Raw genomic sequence first — 27427 nt, forward strand, 5'->3', positions numbered from 1 at the left:
CCATATCTATCCTCAGTGGAAAAGAATGCCCATAACTGTGCAGAAACTGGACGCACCAGAGTGTGGGGGGTACCCAAGGGGTACCCACCCTCTCAGAGAAGAAGGGGATGGAGAATGGAATGACAAACACTACTGTGAGGTGGGGACCAGGTGGGAGGTCAGAGATTGCCATGAAAAGAGTAAAATAAGGACAGATATATAATTACAAATAATCTTGCTTAATAAGAAGAGCAATAGAGTGTGTACAAGAAAACAGAAAGTCAAATCCTATGCAGAATATATGAGTTTACTGTGGTCCGTAGAACCATGTAAGAATAGTTGGGAATATAAAAATAGTTACCCATATCTCCATCAGTGTCAAAATAGTTTAGGGTTATGTGGTTTGATAGCATCTTTTCTAATGCTATATACTGATAAGAAAAATGACTCTGGGTGTAGGAGTATACTTTTTATTTAGAGACTTTATTCCTTAAATCAATTCTAGTTTATTGAATGCTTAGCAACTAGTTCAAAGATTTCATTACATAGTGTAGTAAGAGTTCTCTAAGGGAACAGAACTGAATATATATGTTGTAATATATATTATATTAATATGCATTATATTATTAATTATATATTATATAACTAATTTATATTAATATAGTATAAATAATGCATATATTATATATAATTGTATAGTATATAAATATAATTTATAGTATATTGTAGATATTTTATATATATTTCCATTATATAAATATATAATATGCTATATTTTATAATATATTGTTAAATGCAGTTTTATTCATATATGTATACTATTTCATTTTATATCCCCTTACTGTTATTTTGCTAAATGTGTTTTACAGGTTTTACTTTGTGCCACCATAAGGCACTCCAGATTCATCTTAAATATTGTGTGCACTGGTCTTAAAATCAGTTCTTTCCCATGCCAAGCTGTTTGACTCAAAATACTCCAGGCATGCTCATTGCCTCTGAGGTGCCATTGCTTCAAGGTCCCCACAGCTGACAAAGCAAGCAAATATTATGACACTAGAGAGATGGTTCAATAGTTAAGAATACTTACTATTCTTACTACAAAATTTAATAGGCTAAACATCTTTATGGTATTTTCAAGTTTTTATACATGTTTTTGCCACCTGAGGTAATCCAAGGAAGTCAGAGCCCCTAGATCTCCAATAGCTAGATTTACAGCAATTTGTAAACGATCATATGTGGGTGCTTTACTCTGTCACAAGACATGAAGTTGTTCTCTACCACTAACCCATTACCCAGTGCCACAAAATTTTATAAAACAAACATGCAGAAAAGAATAAAAATTACAGTGTACACACCGGTGTTTCTCCCATGGCCCACTTCAAGTCTTCAGATATGTGCAATTGTTGATGCTTTGGGAAATAAGGGAAGTAACCTCCTATTTTCATCTTTAGTCCAAAGCCTTGAGGGAAATTCCAAATGTTGAAAATCTCATATTCTGCACACAGGTTTTCTCTTAGATTCATGTTCACCAGTTCTCCGACAGGATTAGTAAATACCCTCTTCTTCAGCAATGAAGCAATCTAAATGAGATGCATCATTAGATGATTACATATGCCAACTCACTAAGGCAAAGTGACACTGTGAATTCCAATAATTTATAATATATTACAGGAAAGCAACTGTATTGAAGGTGTCCTACCTAATGGAATACAAGATATTTCACAGGTTTAAAAAAAAGCAACTTTATATATATTTTATGACAGAAATTGACAGAAAAAATGTTTTTGAACTATTGAGTAACATAATGACAGAGATGTGAACATTTATTAATTACATGAAAAGAGTCAGAAGCCATAAAATTCAGAAAGAGTGGAGGTTCTAGGAGTTGTTAAAAGGAAGACAGGGTGTTTTAAAATCATGTAAATACAGCACAGATATAAAAATAAGTTTAATAAAAACAAAGTCCATATAATTGTGTATATAATTAATTGACATTTCATAAAATAATTATGCATGACTTTTACCAATGTGAATTCTATTTCTTAAGAAAAATGCTAGTTGTCACTTGAAGATTTTATGATAAAAATTCCAGTTACTATTTGAAATATTAAACTAATTTGGCAAAATATTGAGAAATATTCTGACAAAAGTAACTAATCTTCATATAAAAATGTTGTCATACATTGAATGTTAATGTTGTTCAATCTATTTATCCCCAAAGTTTACATTAGGGAGTTTTAAGTTGTAGAAATCCTGGTATTGAGAGAAGCCTCTGCCAAATTTATAGCAGCATTTCTGGAGCCATTTAAAAATAACATAATTTAAGTATGATAGAAAGTAAGATACCTTACCTTTTGACAACCAGAGAATATTCCAATGGATTCTTCTGTTTCCTGAGACTCTACTTGTTGAAGAATGGCTTCATGGTAAGTGTGGGCCACAGCATACACAGCATTGTATAAATTGTAACCTTCTTCACTCAGGACCATATCAAAATTATGCTGGGATAACCATTCCAATGAAGTGTTGAAAGAATAATGATTCATTGAGCTATAGTTGGTATTGGAACCTGAACAATTAAAAGAATTCCACTTCTGTCTCATTTGAGAAATATCTACTGGGTATTTAGAAGTGTTCATTGTTTCCATAAAGTTTCTAAATTTAGATATCTCAACATGATGCTGTGCAAAAGTGACAGTGCCATGGAAGGCATCAAGGCTGAAATCTCTTTTACGTGTGATGACATCCCATTGTGAGGTGGTGACCCAGATTCTCTGTACACCTAAATATACCCATCTTCTGAAGCTGGCTTCTAGGGTAGAGTTCATTTCACCATAAATGATAACAACCTTTGCTGAAGATGTTATGATTCGAGTATCATATATTTCAGCCCTTGTCATGTATGTCTGCACGCTATCAGGGATCACATTCACAAAGGCTAAACAGACTCCATTTCTATGCATCTCTTTTCTTAAATCCAAGAGAAACTGAGTTCCCTGGTCATTATCCAAAATGAGCAGCCCTATCCAGTTCCATGTAAAATAAACCATTAAAGAGACCATGGCATGAGGTAAACATGTATCCTTGTGTGCTATCTGGTAGACATGGGGAAATCGGACATTGTCACTCAGGATAGGATGAAACGGTCCAAAGAAAATCTGAAGGATGAAGAACAGAGGAACCAATGTGAGTAATATGATTGGCTGGAAGTCCATTCTCAGCTATGAGTTATGTTACTTACCTTCCAGAACTCCTACAAAGGACGATAAGTTTACCCTGTAAATGTTCTGTATTATTCCTATTGGATTCTATATTATTTATCTGAATATAATATTTATCTGAATGTTCAATAAAACTTTTGCTTATTTTTCCAGTTCATTAATTCTCATGATATAAACTTTACTGTCCTGTCAATATCTGATTCCTTAGTACTTTAGAATATAAAGACAAGCACATCCAGACCCATGCTGCCAATTCGTTCTCTGTGGGAACCTGGGATTGGCACAGACCAACTGTTAACTCTTCTTTTCCCAGAGAGCCTCACCTTTGGAGAACTGGAAAAGAGTTCCAATTTTAAAGATGTAGTCCATGATGGTCCTGTAAGTCCTATGTCACATCCAGGCAAGTTACACACATAATTTGAAATTTTTTTATTTTTTTGTGGTAAATTTATTTCATCAATTATTTCCAATTTATCAAAACACATGTCAACAGGGAAGGTAAATATCAAAGACATGTTGGGTAAAAGGTAGGGGTTCCTGTTAATCTCATCAGTAGCAAAAAGCAGTATAAGAATAAACTCATATTTCCATGTTGGTATTCTAAAAAAAAAAAAAAGCACAGTAGCATTATGGAAGATGTTGCAGACATGAAATATTCAAATCAATTGAAGTAATATTTACACTATATCCCCTAAATATTTCTTCTTAAATTCTATCAGCCATAATATAAAGGCATAGAAGAAGAGATCTTTAAAGCTGAAATTATTTTCAGAATTCATCAAAATAGATGACTCTTATATGAGATATTTTGAGTTAATGAAAATTCATAAAGTACTTGTTTGATCTCTGAATTCCATCCATGAACTAGAACACAACATAAGACATCCAGTTTGCTATATATTATTCTTTCAATTCTCATTGTAGAGAAAAATAAAAAAAGTGTGACTTGAATCACAACTGTCTTTTCTTCAGAGATTAGTTTGATCATATATTCAAACTGCATGGATTCAAAACTCCATTCATATGAAAAGACTATTTGTAATTAGTTATGAGAATTTTGTAGTCAACAACATTTATTGGCCATATTAGCTGAAGTTCTGGTTGGGTACATATATATTTCAGAGTGGTTTCAAAAGAGGGTTTATTAGCACTATACATTACTAGTGCATTTGGTCCTTTTAATTTTCTCCTGTCTGCAACTGAGATCTTCAGGGAATCTCCATTTATCAAATCTGATCTTTGTTACTTTGGAAAAATTCCAAAGCCTTTTTCTTCTTTCCTGTTAACAAAAACATAGAGCCTCTCTTCCAAACAGCATATCCTTAATTCAGCAATCTGATGTCACAAAAAGTATGGATCGATTAAATCCAACACCCCCCCAGGCCATTTTTTAAGTCCTGAGCTATTTTGTCGTGTTTAAAAGTGAGTACACCATACTATTATAATCATTTCACTTATGAGTACCTTCATTTTGATAATATAAAACAATTAATATTATTTTTTGAGACAGAGTTCCTTTGCATAGGGCAGACTGACTTGAATTTGTTCTGTAGGTTAGGCAAGCCTCGAACTCTCAAGGAACCTACCTGTCCCTGCCTTTGTCTCCCAAGTATTCAGATCGAAGGCCTGGATTTATTTCCTTATTTATTTATTTATTTATTTATTTATTTATTTATTTATTTATTTAGGTATACATTTATTATCTATGTATGCTTTAAAATATTTATATCAATTTCCATTTCTTTCATCTTTTGGAAATTAAAATCTATGTAAATAAATATCCTACATCCTCTGTTCCCTTTCTATAAATTAATTTAATATTTTTCTCTTTATTTGACTTCATTCAAATTGTCTTTCATTTGTTGAGGGTTTTTGACTTGAACCATGTGCCATTTGCTAGACTGAGCTGTCACCAGTTTCCACATGGGAGTCCACGTTCAAGGAAACCAGCTGCTTAAGGTAGCATTGACACCTTAATTCATGTTATTCTCTATAATTCTTTTGACTGCAGGGTGTATGAAGCCCCACTCTCTGCTCTCTGTGCAGAAGGACTTTGCCTGCTTCACTGCACAGCTAGGGCTTTCCACATTTGCAGGACTACAGCAACACATAGCAGCACCATGGAAGAGCCCAGGCTGGCTTTTGAGTCTGACAATTTGAAGCTTAAGAGTTCTGACATTTGCTAATCGGTTTGGGGTTGGAGACATAGCTGTATTTTAGTCTACTCTTCAACGCCAGTAATCACTTCCTGGAATCATGTGTACGAAACCAGCATACATAATATTCCCGGACTCTCCCTTACCACCTCACAAGATTTAGGAAAAACCCAACCTTTCAAATGAACTATTTCTCCCCATCTTCCTAGTCTTACAGAGACAGCACACATTTTAATTGGAGTATCTGAAAACAATTTTGTTAAATGTGAGTTCTTAATAGCTTAATAGCTTCAAGTGTAAATGTGAGTTCTTGCCCCCACAATGTTTTGGGAATTTGCTGTAGTTCATATTTAATATCAAGCTGGGGGGGTGGGTTCTATGCAGCCTTTGAACATTCAGTTCCCAGATGAAAGACACACACCTTTAGTTTTACAATAACTGTTTATACCACTAGAGCTGGGAGGATATCTATGCTCTAAACTGTTAGAATTTACTTTCCCATCAATAATCCTGTTCCATCTGGGCATATCTTAGATCCAAATGACTGGCACTCATGGTCAATTTCAGTCCCATGCCATGTAACATTGTCCTCTCAACACCTTCTCGCTATTCTTCTCATGATCTCTCTTTATGCCCCCAAACCCAGGAACTCAAATCTGGCCTATCTCTCTTCTGCTATAAGTACCCTTATTCACCAGTCAGGTCTAAATTAGGAGGCAGGGTTACCTAGAATCCCTTGGGTCTACTTTAGGATTATCTCATTCCTGTAGGACAACCAGGCCTTGGGAGCTAGTATTTAGCATCACAATACACTATTAGAAGACCAAATCTGAACAGAACTCCATGACAAATCAAGCCTCAGCAGATACCAGAAGTTCAAAAAAAAAAAAAAAAAAAAAAAAACCCTTGCATCTTATCAGAACACCATGAATTAAAGGTGGACAGAAACAGCAGAAAGCACACAAACTCATGGAAATTAAATAACTTTATACTCATTGAAAAATTTATCAAGGAAAAATTAAATGAAAGAGTTTCAAAAATTCAATGAAAATTAAGGCACAAATACCCAAACTTATGGGAAAAAATGAAAGCACTGCTAAGAGAAAAGGTCACTAAATGCCTTCACAAAGAAATTAGACAGCTCTCATACTAGCAATTTAATAGAACAATTGAAATCTCTAGAAAAAAGAAGTGAACACACCAAGAAAGAGTAGACAGGGGTTTTCATCAGTCCCTGAGCTGACCCTCTGACACAAGGCCATACCCAAATATCCCCTGGAGAGAAGGAGTGCAGACAAGTCTGTGAACTGAGGAAAAACTACCACTGCTACTCAGAGGGACCCGCCAAGAACCATCAGGACACAGGAACCTAGGAGCAGCCTGGGACAGGAGACTTCCAGTTTCTGTTTACACCCAGAGCTGATCCTGTGTCACAGCACTAAACACACAAATACAATCATGGAACACCTGGCCTCCCAGGAGAACTGACACACCAATGAGCACAGGTAAGACCACCGCTTCTCTTCAAATTCCTGGCCCAAGAGGCATCCTCCCAGAGCCATCAGAACACAGGTACCAAGAAACAGCTGAGGACAGGATCCTTCTGGTTTCTCTCTGAACCCCAGAGCTGACTCTGTACCACAGCACTTCATACTCAAATTCCTCTCAGAGATAGCTGGTCTCCAAGGAGCACTGACACAGAGGCTTGCAAGAGGGACAAGCCACAGTCAGAGACAAGAAGAACAGCTAACACCAGAGATAACCAGATGGAGAGAGGGAAGGAGAAGTACCTACAGAATAGAAACCAAGGCTACTCAGCATCATCAGAACCAAGTTCTCACACCACAGTGATCCCTGGATACCCCAACACACCAGAAAAGCAAAACTCTGATTTAAAATCACATCTGATATAGGGGAATACTAGGACAGGGATGCAGAAGTGGGTGGGTTGGTGAGCCTTGGGAGGATGGATTGGATAGAGGTCTTTCAGTGGGGAAACAAGGAAAGGAATTTTTATTTAAAATGTAAATAAATAAAATAGCCAATGAAAAATAAATAAATAAAATCACATCTCATGATGCTGATAGAGGACTTTAAGAAGGACATAAATTATACCCTTAAAGAAATACATGAGAACACGGGTCACAGAAAGAGAAGCTCTTAAAGAGGAATCACAAAAATCCCTTAAAGAATTGAAGGAAAACAAAATGTACCAGGTAAAGGAATTGAACAAAACTATCCACAATCTAAAATTGGAAATAGAAACAATAAAGAAATACAAGCATCACCAACAGAATACAAGAGAGAGAAGAGAGAATCTCAGGCACAGAAGATACCATAGAAAACATGGGCAAAGCAGTCAAAGAAAATGCAAAATGCCAAAAGCTCCTAACCCAAAACATCCAGGAGATCCAGGACACAATGAGAAGATCAAACCTAAGATTAATAGGTATAGAAGAGAATAGCCATTCCCAACTTGAAGGGCCAGTAAATATCTTCAACAAAATTATAGAAGAAAACTTCCCTAACCTAAAGAAAGAGATGCACATGAACATAAAAGAAGCCTACAGAATTCCAAATGGATTGTACTAGGAAAGAACGTCCTCCCATAACATAATATTAAAAGTACCATATGCACAAAAACCAGAAAGAATATTAAAATCAATAAGGGGAAATATCAAGTAATATATAAAGGCAGTCCTATCAGAATTACACCTGACTTCTGACCAGAGACTATGAAAGCTAGAAGATGCTGGGCAGATTGCATACAGACTTCAGAGAACACAAATGCATACGAAATCTACTATACCTGCAAAACTCTCAATTACCGTAGATGATAAAGCCTAGATATTCCATGACAAAATCAAATTTACACAATATCTTTTCCACAAATCCAGCCCTACCAAGGATAATAGATGAAAAACACAAATACAAGGAGAGAAACTACACCCTAGAAAAAGTAAGAAAGTAAGATTCTTTCAACAAACCCAAAAGGAGATAGTAACACAAACTTAAAAATAACATCAAAAATAACAGGAAGCAACAATCACTGTTCCTTATTATCTCTTAACATCAATGGACTCACTTCCCCAATAAAAAGGCATAGACTAACAGACTGGATACTTAAACAGGACCCAGCATTTTGCTGCTTTCAGAAAATGCACCTCAGTGTCAAACACAATCACTAGCTCAGAGTAGAGGGCTAAAAAACAATGTTCCAGGCAAATGGTCCCACGAAACAAGCTGGAGAAGCCATTCTAATATCAGATAAAATTGAATTTCAACCAAAAGTCATCAAAAAAAGATAAGGAAGGACACTTCATATCTATCAAAGGAAAAATCTACCCATTCATCAAGGGAAAATTCTGACCATCTATGCTCCAAATATAAGGGCACCCACATTCATAAAAGAAACTTTACTAAAGTTCAAAGCACACATTTTACCTCAAACAATAATAGTGGGAGATTTCCACACCCTACTTTCATTAAAGGACAGATCGTGGAAACAAACACTAAACAGAGACACAGTGAAACTAACAGAAATTATGAACCAATTGGATTTAACAAATATCTATACATTTCATCCTAAATAATAGAATATACCTTCTTTCAGTACCTTTTGGTACCTTCTACAAAATGAACTAAATAATTGGTCACAAAACAGACCTCAACATATATAAGAAGATTGAAATAATCCCATTCAAACTATCAAATCACCACTAACTAAGGCTGGTTGTTAATAGTAACAAAAACAACAGAAAGCCCATATACACATGGAAGCTGAACAATACTCTACTCAATGATAACTTAGTCAAGAGAGAAATAAAAAAGAAATTAAAGACTTTTTTATAATTTAATCAAAATGAAGGTAAAACATACAAACTTATAGGACAGAATGAAAGCAGTGCTAAGAAGAAAACTCATAGTTCTGAGTGCCTCCAAAAAGAAACTGGAGAGAGCATACACTAGCAGCTTTACAGCACATCTGAAAGCCCGAGAAGAAATAGAAGCAAATGCACCCCAGAGGAGATGTCAGGAGATAATCAACCAAGTAGAAACAAAAACAACTATACAAAGAATCAACAAAACCAGGAGCTGGGTCTGAGAGCAAATCAACAAGATAGATAAACCTCTAGCCAGACTAACCAGAGGGCACAGAGACAATATCCAAATAAATAAAATCAGAAAGCAAAAGAGAGATATAAAAAATAGACACTGAGGAAATCCAAAAAAAAAATCATCAGATCCTACTTCAAAAGCCTATACTCAACACAACGGGCAAATCAGGATGAAAGGGGTAATTTTCTAGACAGATACCAAATACCAAAGTTAAATCAGGAACAGAGAAACCATCTAAACAGTCCCATAACCCCTAAATAAAGAAAAGTAGTAATTAAAAGTCTCCTAACCAAAAAAGCCCAGCACCAGTTGTGTATAGTTCAGAACTGATCACACACTTGGTACTCACTGATAAGTAGATATTAGCCCCAAAACTCCAAATACCCAGATACAACTTACAGACCACATGAAGCTCAAGTAGAGAGAAGACCAAAGTGTAGGTACTTTGGTCCTTCTTAGAAAGGGGAACAAAATACTCACAGGAGCCAATATGGGGACAAAGTACAGAGCAGATACTGAAGGAAAGGCCATCCAGAGACTGCCCCACCTGGGGTTTCATCCCAGACACAGTCCCAAACACTGACACTATTGTGGATCCTAGAAAGGCTTTCTGAAAGGAGCCTGACACAGATGCCCCTGAGAGGCCCTGCCAGAGCTGTACAAATGCAGACTTGGATGCTCACAACCAACCATTTCCCTGAGGGTGGGGTCCCCAGGGGAGGAGTTAGAGAAAGGACTGTAGGAACCTCATAGGAAGAACAATAGCGTCAATCAACCGGACCCCCCAGAGCTCCCAGGGACTAAGCCACACATGGCTCTGGCTGCATATGTATCAGTGTATGGCCTTGCAGGCATCATTGGGAGGAGAGGTCCTTGGTTCTATGAAGGATCAATAGATGCTCCAGTGTAGGTGAATAGAGGGCAGGGAGGCAGGAGTGGATGGGTGGGTGGGTAGATGAAAACCCTTACAGAAGCAGGGGAAGGGGGAATGGGATAGGGGGGTTCTGGGAGGGGAAACAGGGGTAAGGGGATAACAGTTGAAATGTCAATAAATTTAAAATTAAATTTGATAAAATTGTAGGCAGCAGGAAGTAATCAAAGGACATAAATCAATCAAATAGGAACAAAGAGAACAATACAAAGAATCAACAAAAGGAAGAGTGGGTCCATTGAGAAAATTAAAACAATAGATAAGCCCTTAGCAAAACTAAATAAAAGGCACAGAGATAGTATCCAAATTAAGAAAATTAAAATGAAAAGGGAGAGATAACAACAGAAAGTGTGGAAATTAAAAAACCCATTAGGTCTTACTTCTGAAGCTTGAACTCCACCAAATTGGAAAATCTAAATGAAAGGGGTGATTTGCTACACAGAAACCACTTAACAAAGTTAAATCAAGATCAGGTAAACTATATAAACTGTCCTATAACACCTAAGGAAACAGAATGAGTAATAAAGTCTCCCATCCAAGAAAAGCCCAGGAACAGATAGTTTTAGCCCACAATTCTACCAAATGTTCAAAGAAGTGCTAATGCAAATATTCCTCAAATGATTCCACAAAATAGAAACAGAGATAAAATTTTCAAATTCATTCTATGAGGCCAGGGTCACACTGATACCTTAACAAACAAGCACAAAAAAAGAATCAACAAAGAGAAAATTTCAGACTAATCTCACTTATCAATATTGATGCAAAATTACTCGATAAAATATTTGCAAACAAAATACAAGAACACATACATAACATCATCTACCATGATCAAATAGGCTTCATTTCAGTGATGTGGGGTGGATCAATATATGCAAATCCATCACTGTAACTCACTATAAAACAAATTGAAATAAAATGGACTTCAAAGCAGCAAAAACAGCACAAAGTTCACATACATATGGGTGATGAACAACGCTGTACTGGATGATCACTTGGTCAAGGAAGAAATAAACAAAGAAACTTAAGACATTTTAGAATTTAAGGAAAATAAAGACACAACATACCCAAACCTAGGGGATACAATGAAATCAGGGATAATAGGAAAACTCATAGTTTTGAATGCCCCAAAAAGAAATTGGAGAAAGCATACACTAACAGCTTGGTAGCACAAGAGGCGAATGGACAAAAAAGGAGTAGATGGCAGAAAAAAAAAAAAAAAAGAAAACTCCAGGCTGAATTCAATCAAATAGAAACAAAAAGAACTATGCAAAGAATCAACTAAACCAGGATCTGGTTCTTTGAGAAAATCAACAAGATAGATAAACCCCTTAGCCAGACTAGACAAGCTGCCATCTTTCCCTATTCATTTAATATAGTATAGAACTTGACGTTCTATCTAGAGCAATTAGACAACAAAAGGGGAGCAAAGGGATAGAAATTTAAAAGTAAGAAGTCAAAATATCACTATTCTCAGATGATATGATAGTCTACTGAAGTGTCCTAAAAAAAATTGCACGAGAGAACTCTGAAAGCTGATAAATAACTGAACCAAAGTAGCTGAATATAAAATTAACTCAAACAAATCAGAAGTCTTCCTATACTCAAAGGGTAAATGTGCTGAGAAAAAAATTAGAGAAACAACACCCTTCACAATAGCCACAAACAATACAAAGTATCTTGGTGTGACTCTTACCAAACAAGTGAAAGAAAGGTCTGTACAACAATAACTTCACGTCTCCGAAGAAAGAAATGACAGAAACCTCAGAAGACGGAAAGAAGATGGGTTATTAGGAATAATACAGCAAAAAATGGCTATCTTGTCAAAGTTAATAGAAAGATTCAATGAAATTCCCATCAAAATTCCAACCCAATTCATAGAGTTAGAAAGAGTAATTCTTAAATTCACTTGGAATAACAAAAGAAACCAGGATAGTGAAAACTAAATTCAACAATTAAAAAGCTTCTGGGGGAATCACTATCCCTGATGTCAAGCTGAAATACAGAGAGATAGTGATTAAAAACTGCATAGTATTTATTTTATATAGTTTATTTTGGCTAATATCCAAAATAAACAAAGAACTCAAGAAGTTAGATTCTAGAGAACCATGTAAGCCAATTTTTAAAAATGGGGTACAGAGCTAAACAAATAATTCACAGCTAAAGAATCCCAAATGGCTGAGAAGCACCTAAAGAAATGTCCAACATCTTTAGTCATCTTGGTAATGCAAATCCAAACAACCTTGAGATTGTACAGTGACTACCAGGTAGATCAAGAAAATAGAATTTAAGACCCAGAAATGAACCCACACACCTATGGTCACTTGTTCTTTGACAAAGGTGCTAAAACCATCCAGTGGGGGAAAAAAAGACAGCATTTTCAAGAAATGATGTTAGTTCAACTGGCGATCAAAATGTAGAAGAATGCAAACTGATTCATTCTTATCACCCTGTACAAAGCTCAAGTCCAAGTGGATCAAGGACTTCCACATAAAAACAGATACACCAAATTTAATCAAAAAGAAAGGGAGGAAGAGCCTCCAGCACATGGGACAGGGGAAAAGTTCCTGAACAGAACACCAATCAACAATCTGATCAACAATCAACAAACAGGACCTCATAAATATGTAACGATTCAGTAAGGCAAAGGACACTGTCAATAGGACAAAATGGCAAGCCACAGATTGGAAAAAGATCTCTACCAATCCTACTTCTGATAGAGGGCTAATATCCAAAATAAACAAAGAACTCAAGAAGTTAGATTCCAGAGAACCATGTAACCCAATTTTTAAAAATGGGGTACAGAGCTAAACAGAGAATTCACAGCTAAAGAATCCCAAATGGCTGAGAAGCACCTAAAGAAATGTTCAACATCTTTAGTCATCTGGGTAATGCAAATCCAAACAACCTTGAGATTCCACCCTATACCAGTCAGAATGGCTAAGTTCAAAAACTCAGGTGACAGCAGATGCTGGCAAGGATATGGAGAAACAGGAATACTCTCCATTGCTAGTGGGACTACAAGCTAGTAAAATCAGTCTGAAAATCAGTCTGGCAGTTCCTGAGAAAATTGGAAATTTTTATTCTGAAGACCCAAATATACATCAATGCAATCCACCATATAAACAAACTAAAAAAACCATAATCAGCTCATGCTAAAAATTATTTTATAAAATTTAACACATTTTCTCATAAATGTTTTAGAGCAATTATGGAAATAAGGGACATATGTAAAAAGTAATAAAGCCAAATTAGACTAAGCCTATAGCCAACATCATGTTAAAAGGAATCACAAAGCAATTCCAGTAAAATCAGGAACAAGACAATGCTTCTCACTTCTATCATATTTATGCATCATACTTCTTGAAGTTTTAACTAGAGAAATAAGACAATAAATCAAGGAGAAAAATGATGGAAAGAATGAAGTCAAAGTATCTCTATTTGCAGATGATATGATACTGCATCTCAGTGACTCAAAAAAATACAATTAGGGAATCCTTTCCAGAAACGTGAAGATACTGTGATGCAGCCTCTTTATACTAATCTCTTGCTAGTGGTGTGGATTCTGTTTTCATGTCAGATGATCAGACACTGTGCAATGACAACACTCAACATAAGGAGATTCATGAGGAGGCAGGCTCTCTTACCTTATATCTCAGTGAACTGGCGTCTAATATAACAAATACACACTACAATGAAATGCATTTGAAAATATTAAAATAATGATTTTAAAGAGAGAAAATTTTCTGTAGTTTATAATTTCAGAGGAAAGAACATAACAGTTTTCTTATTCATGACATTTAGGCAGGAAGTGGAGAAGGTAATGATTTACCTAAAATCAATGAGAGAGTTATAAAAATCTTCCTCTACAAATTCCCGAGACAGGAAAAGAAAAAAGTAACAGTCAGTTCTCATATCTCCATCATCATCTGCATTGTACTTTATTCTCCAAAAGCAACTGATGTCTGTCAAACCGCACAAGATGTGAGAAATCTTCAGAAGCAATAAGGACACAATGAGAGCACACTGCTCCCTCATGTCATCCAGTATCTAAGACTGAGCAGAGGTGAAAACAGTTCCTCATGCAGACAAACATAACACACACACACCTATGTGCCTCTTTTATGACAGTGAATGACTGGGTGGAGGAGGGCACAATTATACTCCCTATTTCCCTCATGCAAAGGTTGTGTCATACTCCCTAGATACATCTGAACTATTCTGGCCTCGGGATCTGGATATGAGGTCTGCAGTATTTTTCAAGACTAGTAAGAAAACATGTTATGAAGGCCATGCACTCCAGCCCTGGGTTCCATAATTTCTTCCATGTCCATGACATGAATGCCCCAAGGACAATATTCTCTTGAGCAACATTGGTCCCCAGCCTGTGTCAACATCCATTTGCATGAATAACATTTTCAAAGATTCTAGACAAATGGGATCTCGTAAAATTACAAAGTTTTTGTAAGGCAAAGGACACTGTCAAAAGGACAAATAGGCAACCAAAAAATTGGGAAAAGATCTTCACCAACCCTACATCTGACAGAGGGATAATATCCAGTATATACAAAGAACTCAAGAAGTTACACCCCAGAAAACAAAATGACCTTATTAAAAAACGCGGTACCGAGCTAAACAAAGAATTTTCACCTGAAGAATATCAAATGGATTAGGAGCACCTTAATAAATGTTCAACATCATTAGATATTAGGGAAATGCAAATCAAAACAACCCTGAGATTTCACCTCACACCACCCAGAATGGCTAATATTAAAAACTCAGGAGATATCAAGTGTTGGCGAGGATGTGGAGAAAGAGGGACACTCCTCCACTGCTGGTGGGACTGCAAGCTGGAACAACCACTCTGGAAATCAGTCTGGTTCTGGCAGTTCCTCAGAAAACTGGGGATGATGCTTCTAGAGGACCCTGCTTTACCACTCCTGGGCATATACCCAGAGGATTCCACAGCATGTAATAAGGATACAAGCTCCACTATGTTCATAGCAGCCCTATTTAAAATAGCCAGAAGCTGGAAAGAACCCATATGTCCCTCAACAGAGGATTGGATACAAAGAATGTGGTATATATACACAATGAAGTACTATTCAGCCATTAAAAAAAACAATGAATTCCAAGATTTTAATCATGAAAGGATGTTGAATTTTGTCAAATGCTTTTTCTGCATCCAATGAAATGACCATGTGGTTTTTTTCTTTGAGTTTGTTTATGTAGTGGATTGTATTGATGGATTTCCGTATATTGAACCAACCCTGCATTCCCGGGATAAAGCCTACTTGATCATGGTGGATGATCGTTTTGATGTGTTCTTGGATTCGGTTGGCAAGAATTTTATTGAGTATTTTTGCATCGATGTTCATAAGGGAGATTGGTTTGAAGTTTTCTTTCTTTGTTGGATCTTTGTGTGGTTGTGGTATCAGCGTAATTTTGGCTTCATAGAAGGAATTGAGTAGGGTTCCTTCTGTTTCTATTTTGTGGAATAGTTTGAAGAGTATTGGTGTTAGGTCTTCTTTGAAGGTCTGATAGAATTCTGCACTGAAACCATCTGGTCCTGTGCTTTTTTTTTTTGGTTGGAAGACTTTCTATGACCCCTTCTATTTCTTTAGGGGTTATGGGACTGTTTAGATGATCTATTTGGTCCTGATTTAATTTTGGTATTTGGTATCTGTCAAGGAAATTGTCCATTTCCTCCAGATTCTCCAGTTGTGTTGAGTATAGGCTTTTGTAGTAGGATCTGATGATTTTTTGGATTTCCTCAGTTTCTGTTGTAATATCTCCCTTTTCATTTCTAAGTTTGTTAATTTGGATACTTTCTCTGTGCCCTTTGGTCAGTCTGGCTAAGGGTTTATCTATCTTGTTGATTTTCTCAAAGAACCAGCTCCTGGAATCGTTGATTCTTTGTATGGTTCTCTTTGTTTCCACTTGATTGATTTCAACCCTGAGTTTGATGATTTCCTGTCTTTAACTCCTCCTGGGTGAAATAGCTTCTTTTTGTTCCAGGGCTTTCAGGTGTGTCATTCAGCTGCTAGTATATGCTCTCTCCATTTTCTTTTTGGAGGCACTCAGGGCTATGAGTTTTCCTCTTAGCACTGCTTTCATTGTGTCCCAAAGATTTGGGTATGTTGTGCCTTCATTTCCATTAAATTCTAAAAAGTCTCTGATTTCTTTCTTTATTTCTTCTTTGGCCAAGGTGTCATTGAGTAGAGTATTGTTCATCCTCCATGTGTATGTGGGCTTTCTGTTGTTTTTGTTGCTATTGAAAACCACTCTTATTCCATAGTGATCTGATAGGAGGCATGGGATTAGTTCGATCTTTTGGATTTGTTGAAGTCTGTCTTGTGACCAATTATATGGTCGATTTTGGAGAAGGTACCATGAGGTCCTGAGGAAAAGGTATATTCTTTTGCTTTAGGGTGAAATGTTCTATAAATATCAGTCAAATCCAATTGGTCCAAAGCTTCAATTAGTTTTACTGTGTCCCTGTTTAGTTTCTGTTTTCCTGATTGGTCCATTGAGGAGAGTGGAGTGTTGAAGTCCCCCACAATTATTGTGTTAGGTGCAATGTGTGCTTTGAGCTTTAGTAAAGTTTCTTTTATGAATGAGAGTGCCCTTGCATTTGGCACAGGGATGTTCAGAATTGAAAGTTCTTCTTAGTGGATTTTTCCTTGGACCAGCAAGAAGTGTCCCTCAGTGTCTCTTTTGATGACTTTAGGTTGAAAGTCAATTTTATCTGATATTAGAATGGCTACTCTCGCTCGTTTCCTGAGACCATTGGCTTGTAAAATTGTCTTCCAGCCTTTTACTCTAAGATAGTTTTTGTCTTTGACGTTTAGGTGTGTTTCCTGTATGCAGCAAAATGTAGGGTCCTATTTCTTTATCCAGTCTGTTAGTCTATGTCTTTTTATTGGGGAATTCAGTCCATTGAGGTTAAGAGATATTAAGGAATAGAGATTATTACTTCCTGTCATTTTTTATGTTATTTTTATATTTGAGTGATTATCTTCTTTTGGGTTTGATGAAGGAAGGTTACTATCTTACTTTTTCCAGGGTGTAGTTTCTCAATATATATATATATATTGGCCAATATATATAAAGAACTCAAGAAGTTAGACCCCAGAAAACCAAACAACCCTATTAAAAAATTGGGTACAGAGTTAAACAAAGAATTCTCACCTGAAGATTTTCGGATGGCGGAGAAACATCTTAAAAAATGCTCAACTTCATTAGTCATTAGGGAAATGCAAATCAAAACAACCCTGAGATTTCACCTTACACCAGTCAGAATGGCTAAGATTAAAAATTCAGGAGACAGCAGGTGTTGGCAAGGATGTGGAGAAAGAGGAACACTCCTCCACTGCTGGTGGGGTTGCAAATTGGTACAACCACTCTGGAAATCAGTCTGGCGGTTCCTCCGAAAACTGGGCACCTCACTTCCAGAAGATCCTGCTATACCACTCCTGGACATATACCCAAAAGATTCCCCAGCATGTAATAAGAATACATGTTCTACTACGTTCATAGCAGCCCTATTTATAATTGCCAGAAGTTGGAAAGAACCCAGGTATCCCTCAACAGAAGAGTGGATGCAGAAAATGTGGTATATATACACAATGGAGTACTATTCAGCCATTAGAACGAATGAATTCATGAAATTCTTAGGCAAATGTATGGAGCTAGAGAACATCATACTAAGTGAGGTAACCCAGACACAAAAGATGAATCATGGTATGCACTCACTAATAAGTGGATATTAACCTAGAAAACTGGAATACCCAAAACATAATCCACACACCAAATGAGGTACAAGAAGTACGGAGGAGTGGCCCCTTGTTCTGGAAAGACTCAGTGAAGCAGTATAGAACAAAATCAGAAGAGGGAAGTGGGAAGGGTTAGGTGGGAAAACAGGGGGAGAAAAGGGGACTGATGGGACTTTCGGGGAGTGGGGGTCCTGAAAAGGGGAAATCATTTGAAATGTAAATAAATATATCAATAAATTTTAAAAAAAAACAATTAATTCAGGAAATTCTTGGACAGATGGATGGAGCTGGAGAACATCATTCTAGTACATTTCATTAGAGTTTCCACAATAAAATGAGAGGTGAGAAGGTCACCATGAAATTTCCAGAAAATTTATGACTTATAGTGACTCAACAGGCACCTAGTCCAATACCCACACTGATACAGATGTTCACAAACAAACTGAATTCAGAAAACCTGATCACTTTGTAATTCAATTCTTATCTTTATTGTCTTCTAATGAAATATTTCTTTATCCAGAATGGGGATTTCCTCCAGACTTGTTTCTATTACTGGGTAATAGCTAGGTTTCATATCTAGTTTCAATATTCACTCTTTTTTTAAAAAAAAACCTTTGCCTACAAAAAGAACCTTTGTTTAGTTAGCATGTAGAAAATCATTGCCTAATACAGAGTCTCTGAATTAATGTGAATTGGCTTCTTTCATGAATCATTATGGATGTCAGAGAAAACATATTCAAACATTACATTAAATGACTGAATCTCACAGTTGCTTTGGCAGAATATTTATCTCCTATTAGTCGTTCATCCATCTAATGATGACACTTCTGTGATTTTTATATCTTGACTATCCTGGATTATAGGGTCATAAATGTGGGTGAAACTGTAGGATGGTGAGTTACACAGGTTGGTTACAGGCCCTAGAGTAATAATGAGGGACCACATAGTTTGAATTGTAATTTTTTGGTGGAATCTTATACTAATTTCCATAATGGCCACAGTAGGTAGATTCGAATTCCTCTTGAAGAGGATTCTGTTGCTATAAATGCTGAGCTACTTTGTTGCAATTATTTTCTGCATGTTTTCTGTCCTTAGTTTGTTGGTATGGAATCCCATGTGGATATAAGTTGTGCTTTTTCTGTCAGTAGAAGTTGGAACCTTTTAAATAAAAGACTTTGAATTCTATGTTTGTTATTTTTCATATCTTCTCAGTACTTTTGCAAGCTTAATGAATGGGTGAATACAGCACAGTTCAAACTTTGCCTAAGTGAACCAGGGGGTATAAATGTGCTCTCCTCCAACACCCAGTCATTCACAGCCATAAAAGAGGCACATAGGTGTGTGTTATGTTTGTCTGTGTGAGGAACTGTTTTCACCTCTGCTCGTCTTAGATACTGGAAGACATGAGGAAGTAGTGTGCTCTTGTTATGCCCCATCTTTATGTATTCTGGATGCTAATCACTTGTAAAAGGAAGAGCAGACAGACTCGTTTTGCATTTTTGAGGCTGTCTTACCACTGGGTTCTTGTTGTGAATACACTTTCTAACTGCAGTGTTTCGTGTGGCAGCTCGTAAAGGTTCTTCAAAGCTGTTGACAGACAGCAGGGATGCCACTGACTTCACATATGCTCAGAAGAAGAATCATACAATATATTAAGTCTATTTCAAACCTACAGGTCATATATTCACCTTTAATGTATTTTTCCCCATAGAGTAAGAGACAAAGTTCCATATTGTTTTGGAACACAAGGATTTAACTTATACTTAATTTGTTTTCTGCCTTGATACCTAATTACTGGACTCATATACTAATGGGAGAGACAAGTAGGCGGAACAGACATTTCTTGAAGTGAGAAATGAAAGCATAGCAATGAAGGATTTGATCAGAAATAATGACTTGTTAAACATGGCTGGGACCATTGCCTGAGAATGTTATTTGTCATTGACACAGTCCTGAAAAGAAAGATTTAAGTAATAAGAGATTAAATGGCTAGGACATATGGTCCTAAAGACTCGTGAATATTCTGCTTATTATGCCATATGAGCTTACTTTGAAGTACAGCATTTTATATATTGTCTTTAAAGGTGACATAGGTCAACAATTACAAAAATTACACAATGGAACTAAGTCAGCAGTAGTTAATTAAACCATGTTGTACCATAAAAACACAGGATTTCTCAAGACATTTACAGACCAAACACACAGGGGCTTTAGGACTAACAACCATACCTGGCCACCATCTTCACTCCTGTTACTGAGCAGGCTGCTATAGCCAGGAATGCAGAGACACCCAAGTGGAAGATTACTTGGGACTTGGTTTGCCAGGGCCCCACCTACACCCAGGAGTTGGGCAGCCCCACTGCAAACTGTTCCATGGGGAAAACAGTCACACAGGGGTGCTAAAATAGATTTTCAGGCACACAGGAGGGACAAGCACCAGCCAGTGACAGCAGGACCAACTAATACCAAAGATAAACAGATGTCAAAAGGCAAATGTAGGAACATGGCTAACAGAAATCAAGGCAATATGGTACAATCTGAACCCAATTCTCTCACAACAGCAAGTCCTGGATACCTCAACACACCAGAAAAGCAAGATTTGGATTTAAAATCACAGCTCATGATGCTAATAGAGGGCTACAAGAAGGACATAAATAACTCCCTTAAAGAAATACAGGAGAACACAAGTAAACAGGGAGAAGCCCTTAAAGAACTAAAGGAAAGCACAACAAAACATGTGAAGGAAATGAACAAAACCATTCAGGATCTAAAAATGGAGGCAGAAACAATAAAGAAATCACAAAGGGAAACAACTCTGGACATAAAAAAGCAAGGAAAGAAGTCAGGAGTCATGGATCCAAGCATCAACAACAGAATACAAAGAAAGAAGAGAAAATCTCAGATGCAGAAGATACCATAGAAAGCATTGATACAACAATCAAAGAAAATGAAAATTGCAAAAAGCTTCTGACCCAAACATCCAGGAAATCCAAGACAAAAATGAAAAGACCAAACCTAAGGATTATAGGTATAGAAGAGAGTGAAGATTTCCAACTTAAAGAGCCAGTAAATGTCTTCAACAAAATTATAGAAGAGTTTCCCTAACCTAAAGAAAGAGATGCCCATGAACATACAAGAAGCCTACAGAACTCCAAACAGACTGGACCCAATCAGAAATTTCTACCAGCACATAATAGCCAAAACACCAAATGTATTAAACAAAGAAAGAATATTAAAATCAGTGTGGGAAAAACATCAAGTAATATATAAAGGTAGACCTACCAGAATTACACAGGACTTCACACCAGAGACTATGAAAGCCAGAAGAGCTGGGCAGATGTCATAGAGACCTTAAAGGAACACAAATGCCAACCCAAGGTGCTATACCCAGCAAATCTCTCAATTACCATAGATGGAGAAACCAAGGTATTCCGTGACAAAAACAAATTTACACAGTATCTTTCCACAAATCCAAACCTTCAAAGGATAATGAATGGAAAACACCAACATGATCCTAAGCTACATAACAAAGCAGACTGAGTAAGGCAGTATAGGCAGGTCAAACAAAATCTTCCCCCCACGGATTCAACTTCAGTTGCTGCCTCCATATCCTACCTTGAGTTCCTGTCTGATTTCATCAGTGATATATTTACATGCTGTAATGTGAACACCCTTCCTCCATAATTTGCTTTTGCTCATGGCGTTTTAGGAAAGGAGCATAAACCTTATGAGTATTCACCTTAGAATACTCATTTATTTATACCTAAATTAACAAGTGAACATGGTTGTAATAACAATGCAATGAATTGAAACTGTAAAATGTATCAGGGAAAAGGAAATTTTCGCCATCCCTTCATGACAAATTTCTATTACCTACGGATATGGATCAGTGTGTGAAGTGTCCAGAAACTTATTATGCAAATGTAGAAAAGAGACACTGCCTCAAGAAAACAGTAACTATTTCTGTCCTATAGCGATCTCTTGTGGATGGGACTCACAATCATGTCTGTGAGATTCTCTGCACTCACAGCTCTTGTTATTTGGATATTTGTCAACCACAAAGGCACTCTAATTGTGAAGGCCAATAATAGATCTCTCAGATACACCCTGCTCACCACTCTGACACTCTGTTTCCTCTGTCCTTTGCTCTTCATTGGCCTTCCAAACACTGCCTCATGTATCCTTCAGCAGAACTTATTTAGACTCCTGTTCACAGGGGCTCTATCTAGCGTGTTGGACAAAACCCTCACTGTTGTTATGGCCTTTGAGATTTCTGCTTCTGGGATAAAGGCAAGATGGTTGCTTATATTACCGGTAGTGAATTTCATCATTCCAGTTGGTACCCTGAACTTTTTTCTGGTGTATGGCTGGTTATAGCACCTCCATTTGTTGACATGAATGTACCCTCTGAACAAGGACACATCATCATTTTGCGCAACAAGATCTCAAATCTTGCCTTCCATGGCACTCTGGCCTATTTGGGTGTCTTGGCCTTTAGTAGCTACTTCATGGCTTTTTTTGTCCAGGAATCTGCCTGACATATTTAATGAGGTAAAGTTCCTGGCTTTCAGCATCTTGGTGTTTTTTAGTGTCTGGATCACCTTCCTTCCTGTCTACCACAGCAACATAGGGAAGGCCATGGTGGTTATGGTAACTGTCTTTATCTTGGCTTCCAGTGCAAGCATTTTCAGCCTAATCTTTGCTCCAAAGTGCTATGTTATTTTGTTCAAATCATCAAATCAGGAATAAAAGACATCAAAGGAGCAAAAATTTGCTTAAAAGATAGTTCACATGATTCTTCAAGTAAACTGAATATTACTAGTTATCTACCACACTAATAGTCATATATAAGGTTATAAGATGGTGTCCCAAAAATAGTTTTGAGGGATTCTTCTTACCAAATCTTATATTCTGAGCTTGATTCTTTTGAAGCACATGATAAACTAAGGAACAACCAATTTTCTGTGGTTGAACTAGTGTTTGTCTAGAATCCAAAATCAGTCTGTTCTTTTTTAACTTTTAACGAATTATCTTATCTATTCACAACCCATATGTTGTTGCCCCCTCTGAGTTGCCTACTCCAAGAATTCTTCACCCCAACACTGTTCTTTTATATGCATAGCCCATCTCTGCATCATCAAGTCTGTACTACACTTTGTACATCGACTCCTTCTGAGGCCATACAAGGCATTCAGACCTCTGATATATACATTCCAGGGACCTCAGACCAGCCAGTGTATCATTGGTTTGTGGATTTATCTCTGTAAGCACCCAAGGGTCAGGGTACTTGAAATTTTGGTCTTCCTATGGGATTGCCATCCCCTTCAGTTCTTTCAATCCTTCCCCTAACTCTTCATTAGAGGGTCCCTGAAATCAGTCTAATGTTTGACTGTAAGTACATGCATCTATCTTTGTCAGCTACTGGTAAAGCCTCTCAGAGGATAGCCAAGCTAGGCTCCTGTCTACAGGAACACCGTAGCCTCATTAATATGGTAAGGGTTGGGTGCATGCCCATGGGATCAATCTCTGTTTGGGTCTGTCACTGGCCAGCCATTCCTTCAGTCACTGGCCCATTTTTTGCTTGTGTCTCTTTTAGATAGGAACAATTCTGGGCAAAACGATTGGACCAGAACAGAAATTCCTCCCATCACATAATAATCAAAACAGCAAATAAACTAAACAAAAAAAGAATATTAAAAGCAGTAATGGAAAAATTTCAAGTAACTTATAAAGGCAGGACTATCAGAATTACACCAGACTTCTCGCCTGAGAAGATGAAAGCTAGAAGATCCTAGGCAGATCTCAGACAGACCCTGAGAGAACAAAAATGCCAGCCCAGACTACTATACCCAACAAAACCCTTAATCATGATAGATGGAGAAACCAAGATATTCTGTGATAAAATCAAATTTACACAATATCTTTCCACAAACCCAGCCCCACAAAGGAAAATATATGGAAAATGCCAACACAAGGAGGGAAACTACACCATTGAAAAAGCAAGAAACTGGCGGCGGCGGCGGCAGAGGCAGTGCAGCAGTGGCTGGTCCAGCTGAAGGGCCATCAGCAGTGGAACCAAGGCGACACAGGGTCCAGTTAGGCCCTGCGCTCACGACCACGGACCTTCGCTGACCAGCCGGGCTGCAAGCAGCTGCAGTTTTGCAGCGCCTTTCATTGCACGGAAGCCACTTCAGAACTCGGCCTCCCGCCAGTCAGGAGAGGCTCACCTCCATCTTGGTTTCAGACTCCAGAGAGATCAGACAGACTGAGGTACACAAACATAATCCGAGGCCAACACCGCAGGGGTCTGAGCCCAACGGGCGTTGGCCTGCACCCAGGCCCTGGGCTGTTCGGGGGGGCCATCGGGCTGCCAACCCAGCCAGGAGGTTTTTTGCCCTGGCATGCGCACACGCTGCCATTTTGCCTACAGGATGCCAGAGAGCTCTGGCAGGCAGAGCCTTAACAGGCATAGCCTGAGGCTAACAAAGCAGGGGTCTAGGCCCCAAAAGGCACAGGCCTGACCCCAAGAACTGGGTGGCTTGGTGGGCCATCTGTGTGTCAACCCGCCCAGGAGGTTGTTAGCACAGCAGACTCTCCAGGCGCTTTCAGGGAGTGTGAGCACGCACGCCCGCCATCCTGGTCACCTGACAGACCCAATTAACAGTCATAGCCCTAGGGGAACTTTGCTCGGACCTTGGCCTCCCAGGCTTTTGCCTGGACTGAGGGCCTGGGCGGCCAGGCTAACCTTGTGTGCACCAGCCCGGTTGGGGGATCGGCTGCCCATCAGAGTGATCAGAACACAGGGGAGGTCCTGGCAGCATACACCGTCGGCGCTCCCTGAGGGTGCACATGGGCTCCATCTGGTTCACAGACACAATCTGGGGCAAGGCCTCAGGCGGGAGCCCTCAGCTCAACTCTCTCCGCTTCTGGATCCAGATCAGCCTGGGCGGCAGCACCACATCTCCAGGTCCTGCAAGAGGCTAGAGGGGCTTCCGGGCGGCCAGCTGGGAGAAGTTGGTGTGCTCCGGTGAATCCAACGGGCCCCAGCAGGAGCCTTCGTGTGCCTGATTCGGGATCTGAACAGCCTGGGCAGCAGCACCCTGTCTACAGGCAGTGCAGGAGGTAAGCTGTGCACCAGAGGCCAACTGGGAAGGGGCAGCTTGCACTGGTGAGTCCAGCACTTACAAGACCAGCTAACACCAGTGAGAACTAGATGGAAAAAGGCAAACGCAGGAACGTCACTAACAGAAATCAAGGCAATATGGCAACATCTGAACCCAATTCTCCTCTACCAACATGTCCTGGGTACCCCATCACACCAGTAAAACAAGATTTGGATTTAAAATCACTGGTCATGATGCTGGTACAGGAACACATGAAGGACATACTTAAAGAAATTCAGGAGAAAATGGATCAGAAGTTAGAAGGCCTTGCAAGGGAAACACAAAAATCATTGAAAGAAATCCAGGAGAATACAAAAGCCAACAATGAGGAAACGCAAAAAAACACTTAAAGAAATACAGGAGAACTTTGGTCAGCAGGCTGAGGTCATGAAAGAGGAAACACAAAAATCTCTTAAAGAATTACAGGAAAGCACAAACAAGCAAGTGAAGGAGCTAAGCAAAACCATCCAGGATCTAAAATCAGAAGTAGAAACAACTAAGAAAACTCAAAGGGAGACAACTTTGGAGATAGAAAGCCTTGGGAAGAAATCAGGGGACAGAGATGCAAATATCAACAACAGAATACAAGAGATAGAAGAAAGAATCTCAGATGCTGAAGATTCCATAGAAACCATGGACTCAACAGTTAAAGAAAATGCAAAATGTAAAAAGCTTGTAACCCAAAATATCCAGGAAATCCAGGACACAATGAGAAGACCAAACCTAAGGCTTATAGGCATAGATGAGAGTGAAGATTTACAACTTAAAGGGCCAGCAAATATCTTCAATAAAATTATGGAAGAAAACTTCCCTAACCTAAAGAGAGAGATGCCCATGAATATACAAGAAGCCTACAGAACTCCAAACAGACTGGACCAGAACAGAAATACTTCCCGTCACATAATAATCAAAACACCAAATGTTCTAAACAAAGAAAGAATATTAAAGGCAGTAAGTGAAAAAGGCCAAGTAACATATAAAGGAAGACCTATCAGAATCACAGCAGACTTTTCACCTGAGACTATGAAGGCTAGAAGGTCCTGGGCAGATCTCATGCAGACTCTAAGAGAACACAACTGCCAACCAAAACTACTATATCCAGCAAAACTCTCAATCACCATAGATGGAGAAACTAAGATATTTCATGGCAAAACCAAGTTTACCCAATATCTATCCACAAACCCAGCCCTACAAAGGATAATAGGAGGAAAACACCAATACAAGGAGGGAAACTTCACCCTGGAAAAAGCAAGATAGTAACCTTTCATCAAACCCAAAAGAAGTTAAGCAATCAAATTTAAAAAATAACGTCAAAAATGATAGGAAGTAACAATCAATATTCCTTAATATACCTTAACATCAATGGACTTAATGCCCCAATAAAAAGACACAGACTAACTGAATGGATACGTAAACAGGACCCTACATTTTTCTGCTTACAGGAAACACACCTCAGGGTCAAAGACAAACACTACCTTAGAGTAAAAGGCTGGAAGACAATTTTACAAGCAAATGGTCTCAGGAAACAAGCTGGAGTAGCCATTCTAATATCAGACGAAATTGACTTTCAACCCAAAGTCATCAAAAGAGACTCTGAGGGACACTTCTTGCTGGTCAAAGGAAAAATACAACAAGAAGAACTCTCAATCCTGAACATCTATGCTCCAAAGGCAAGGGCACCCTCTTTCATAAAAGAAACTTTATTAAATCTCAAAGCACACATTGCACCTAACACAATAATTGTGGGTGACTTCAATACTGCACTTTCCTCAATGGACCGATCAGGAAAACAGAAACTAAACAGGGACACAATGAAACTAATTGAAGCTTTGGACCAATTATATTTAACAGATATATATAAAACATTCTATCCTTTTTTTTTTCTTTTCTTTTTTTTTTTTTACTTTTTTTTAATTCGATATAATTTTTTATTTACATTTCAAATGATTACCCCTTTTCTAGCCCCCCACTCCCCCAAAGTCCCATAAGCCCCTTTCTCTTCCCCTGTCCTCCCACCCACCCCTTCCCACTTCCCCGTTCTGGTTTTGCGGAATACTGCTTCACTGAGTCTTTCCAGAGCAAGGGG

At 38.1% G+C, this 27427-nt stretch overlaps 1 protein-coding gene across 1 annotated transcript in view; it reads right to left on the bottom strand.

The window, feature by feature from the left end:
• Positions 1–14441, bottom strand: part of LOC127670575 (vomeronasal type-2 receptor 116-like) — a 28943-nt gene extending 14502 nt beyond the window's left edge. Inside the window, exons 1-4 of the mRNA XM_052165076.1 lie at positions 14236–14441; positions 3524–3800; positions 2331–3137; positions 1335–1559 (exon numbers count right to left, since the gene is read on the bottom strand). Of these exons, the coding sequence (XP_052021036.1) occupies positions 1335–1559; positions 2331–3137; positions 3524–3800; positions 14236–14441 (1515 nt within the window). The remainder of the gene's footprint in view (positions 1–1334; positions 1560–2330; positions 3138–3523; positions 3801–14235) is intronic.
• Positions 14442–27427: the final 12986 nt, after the last annotated feature.

Source organism: Apodemus sylvaticus, chromosome 20, assembly GCF_947179515.1.
Source record: "Apodemus sylvaticus chromosome 20, mApoSyl1.1, whole genome shotgun sequence".
NCBI classification, from domain to species: Eukaryota; Metazoa; Chordata; class Mammalia; order Rodentia; family Muridae; genus Apodemus; species Apodemus sylvaticus.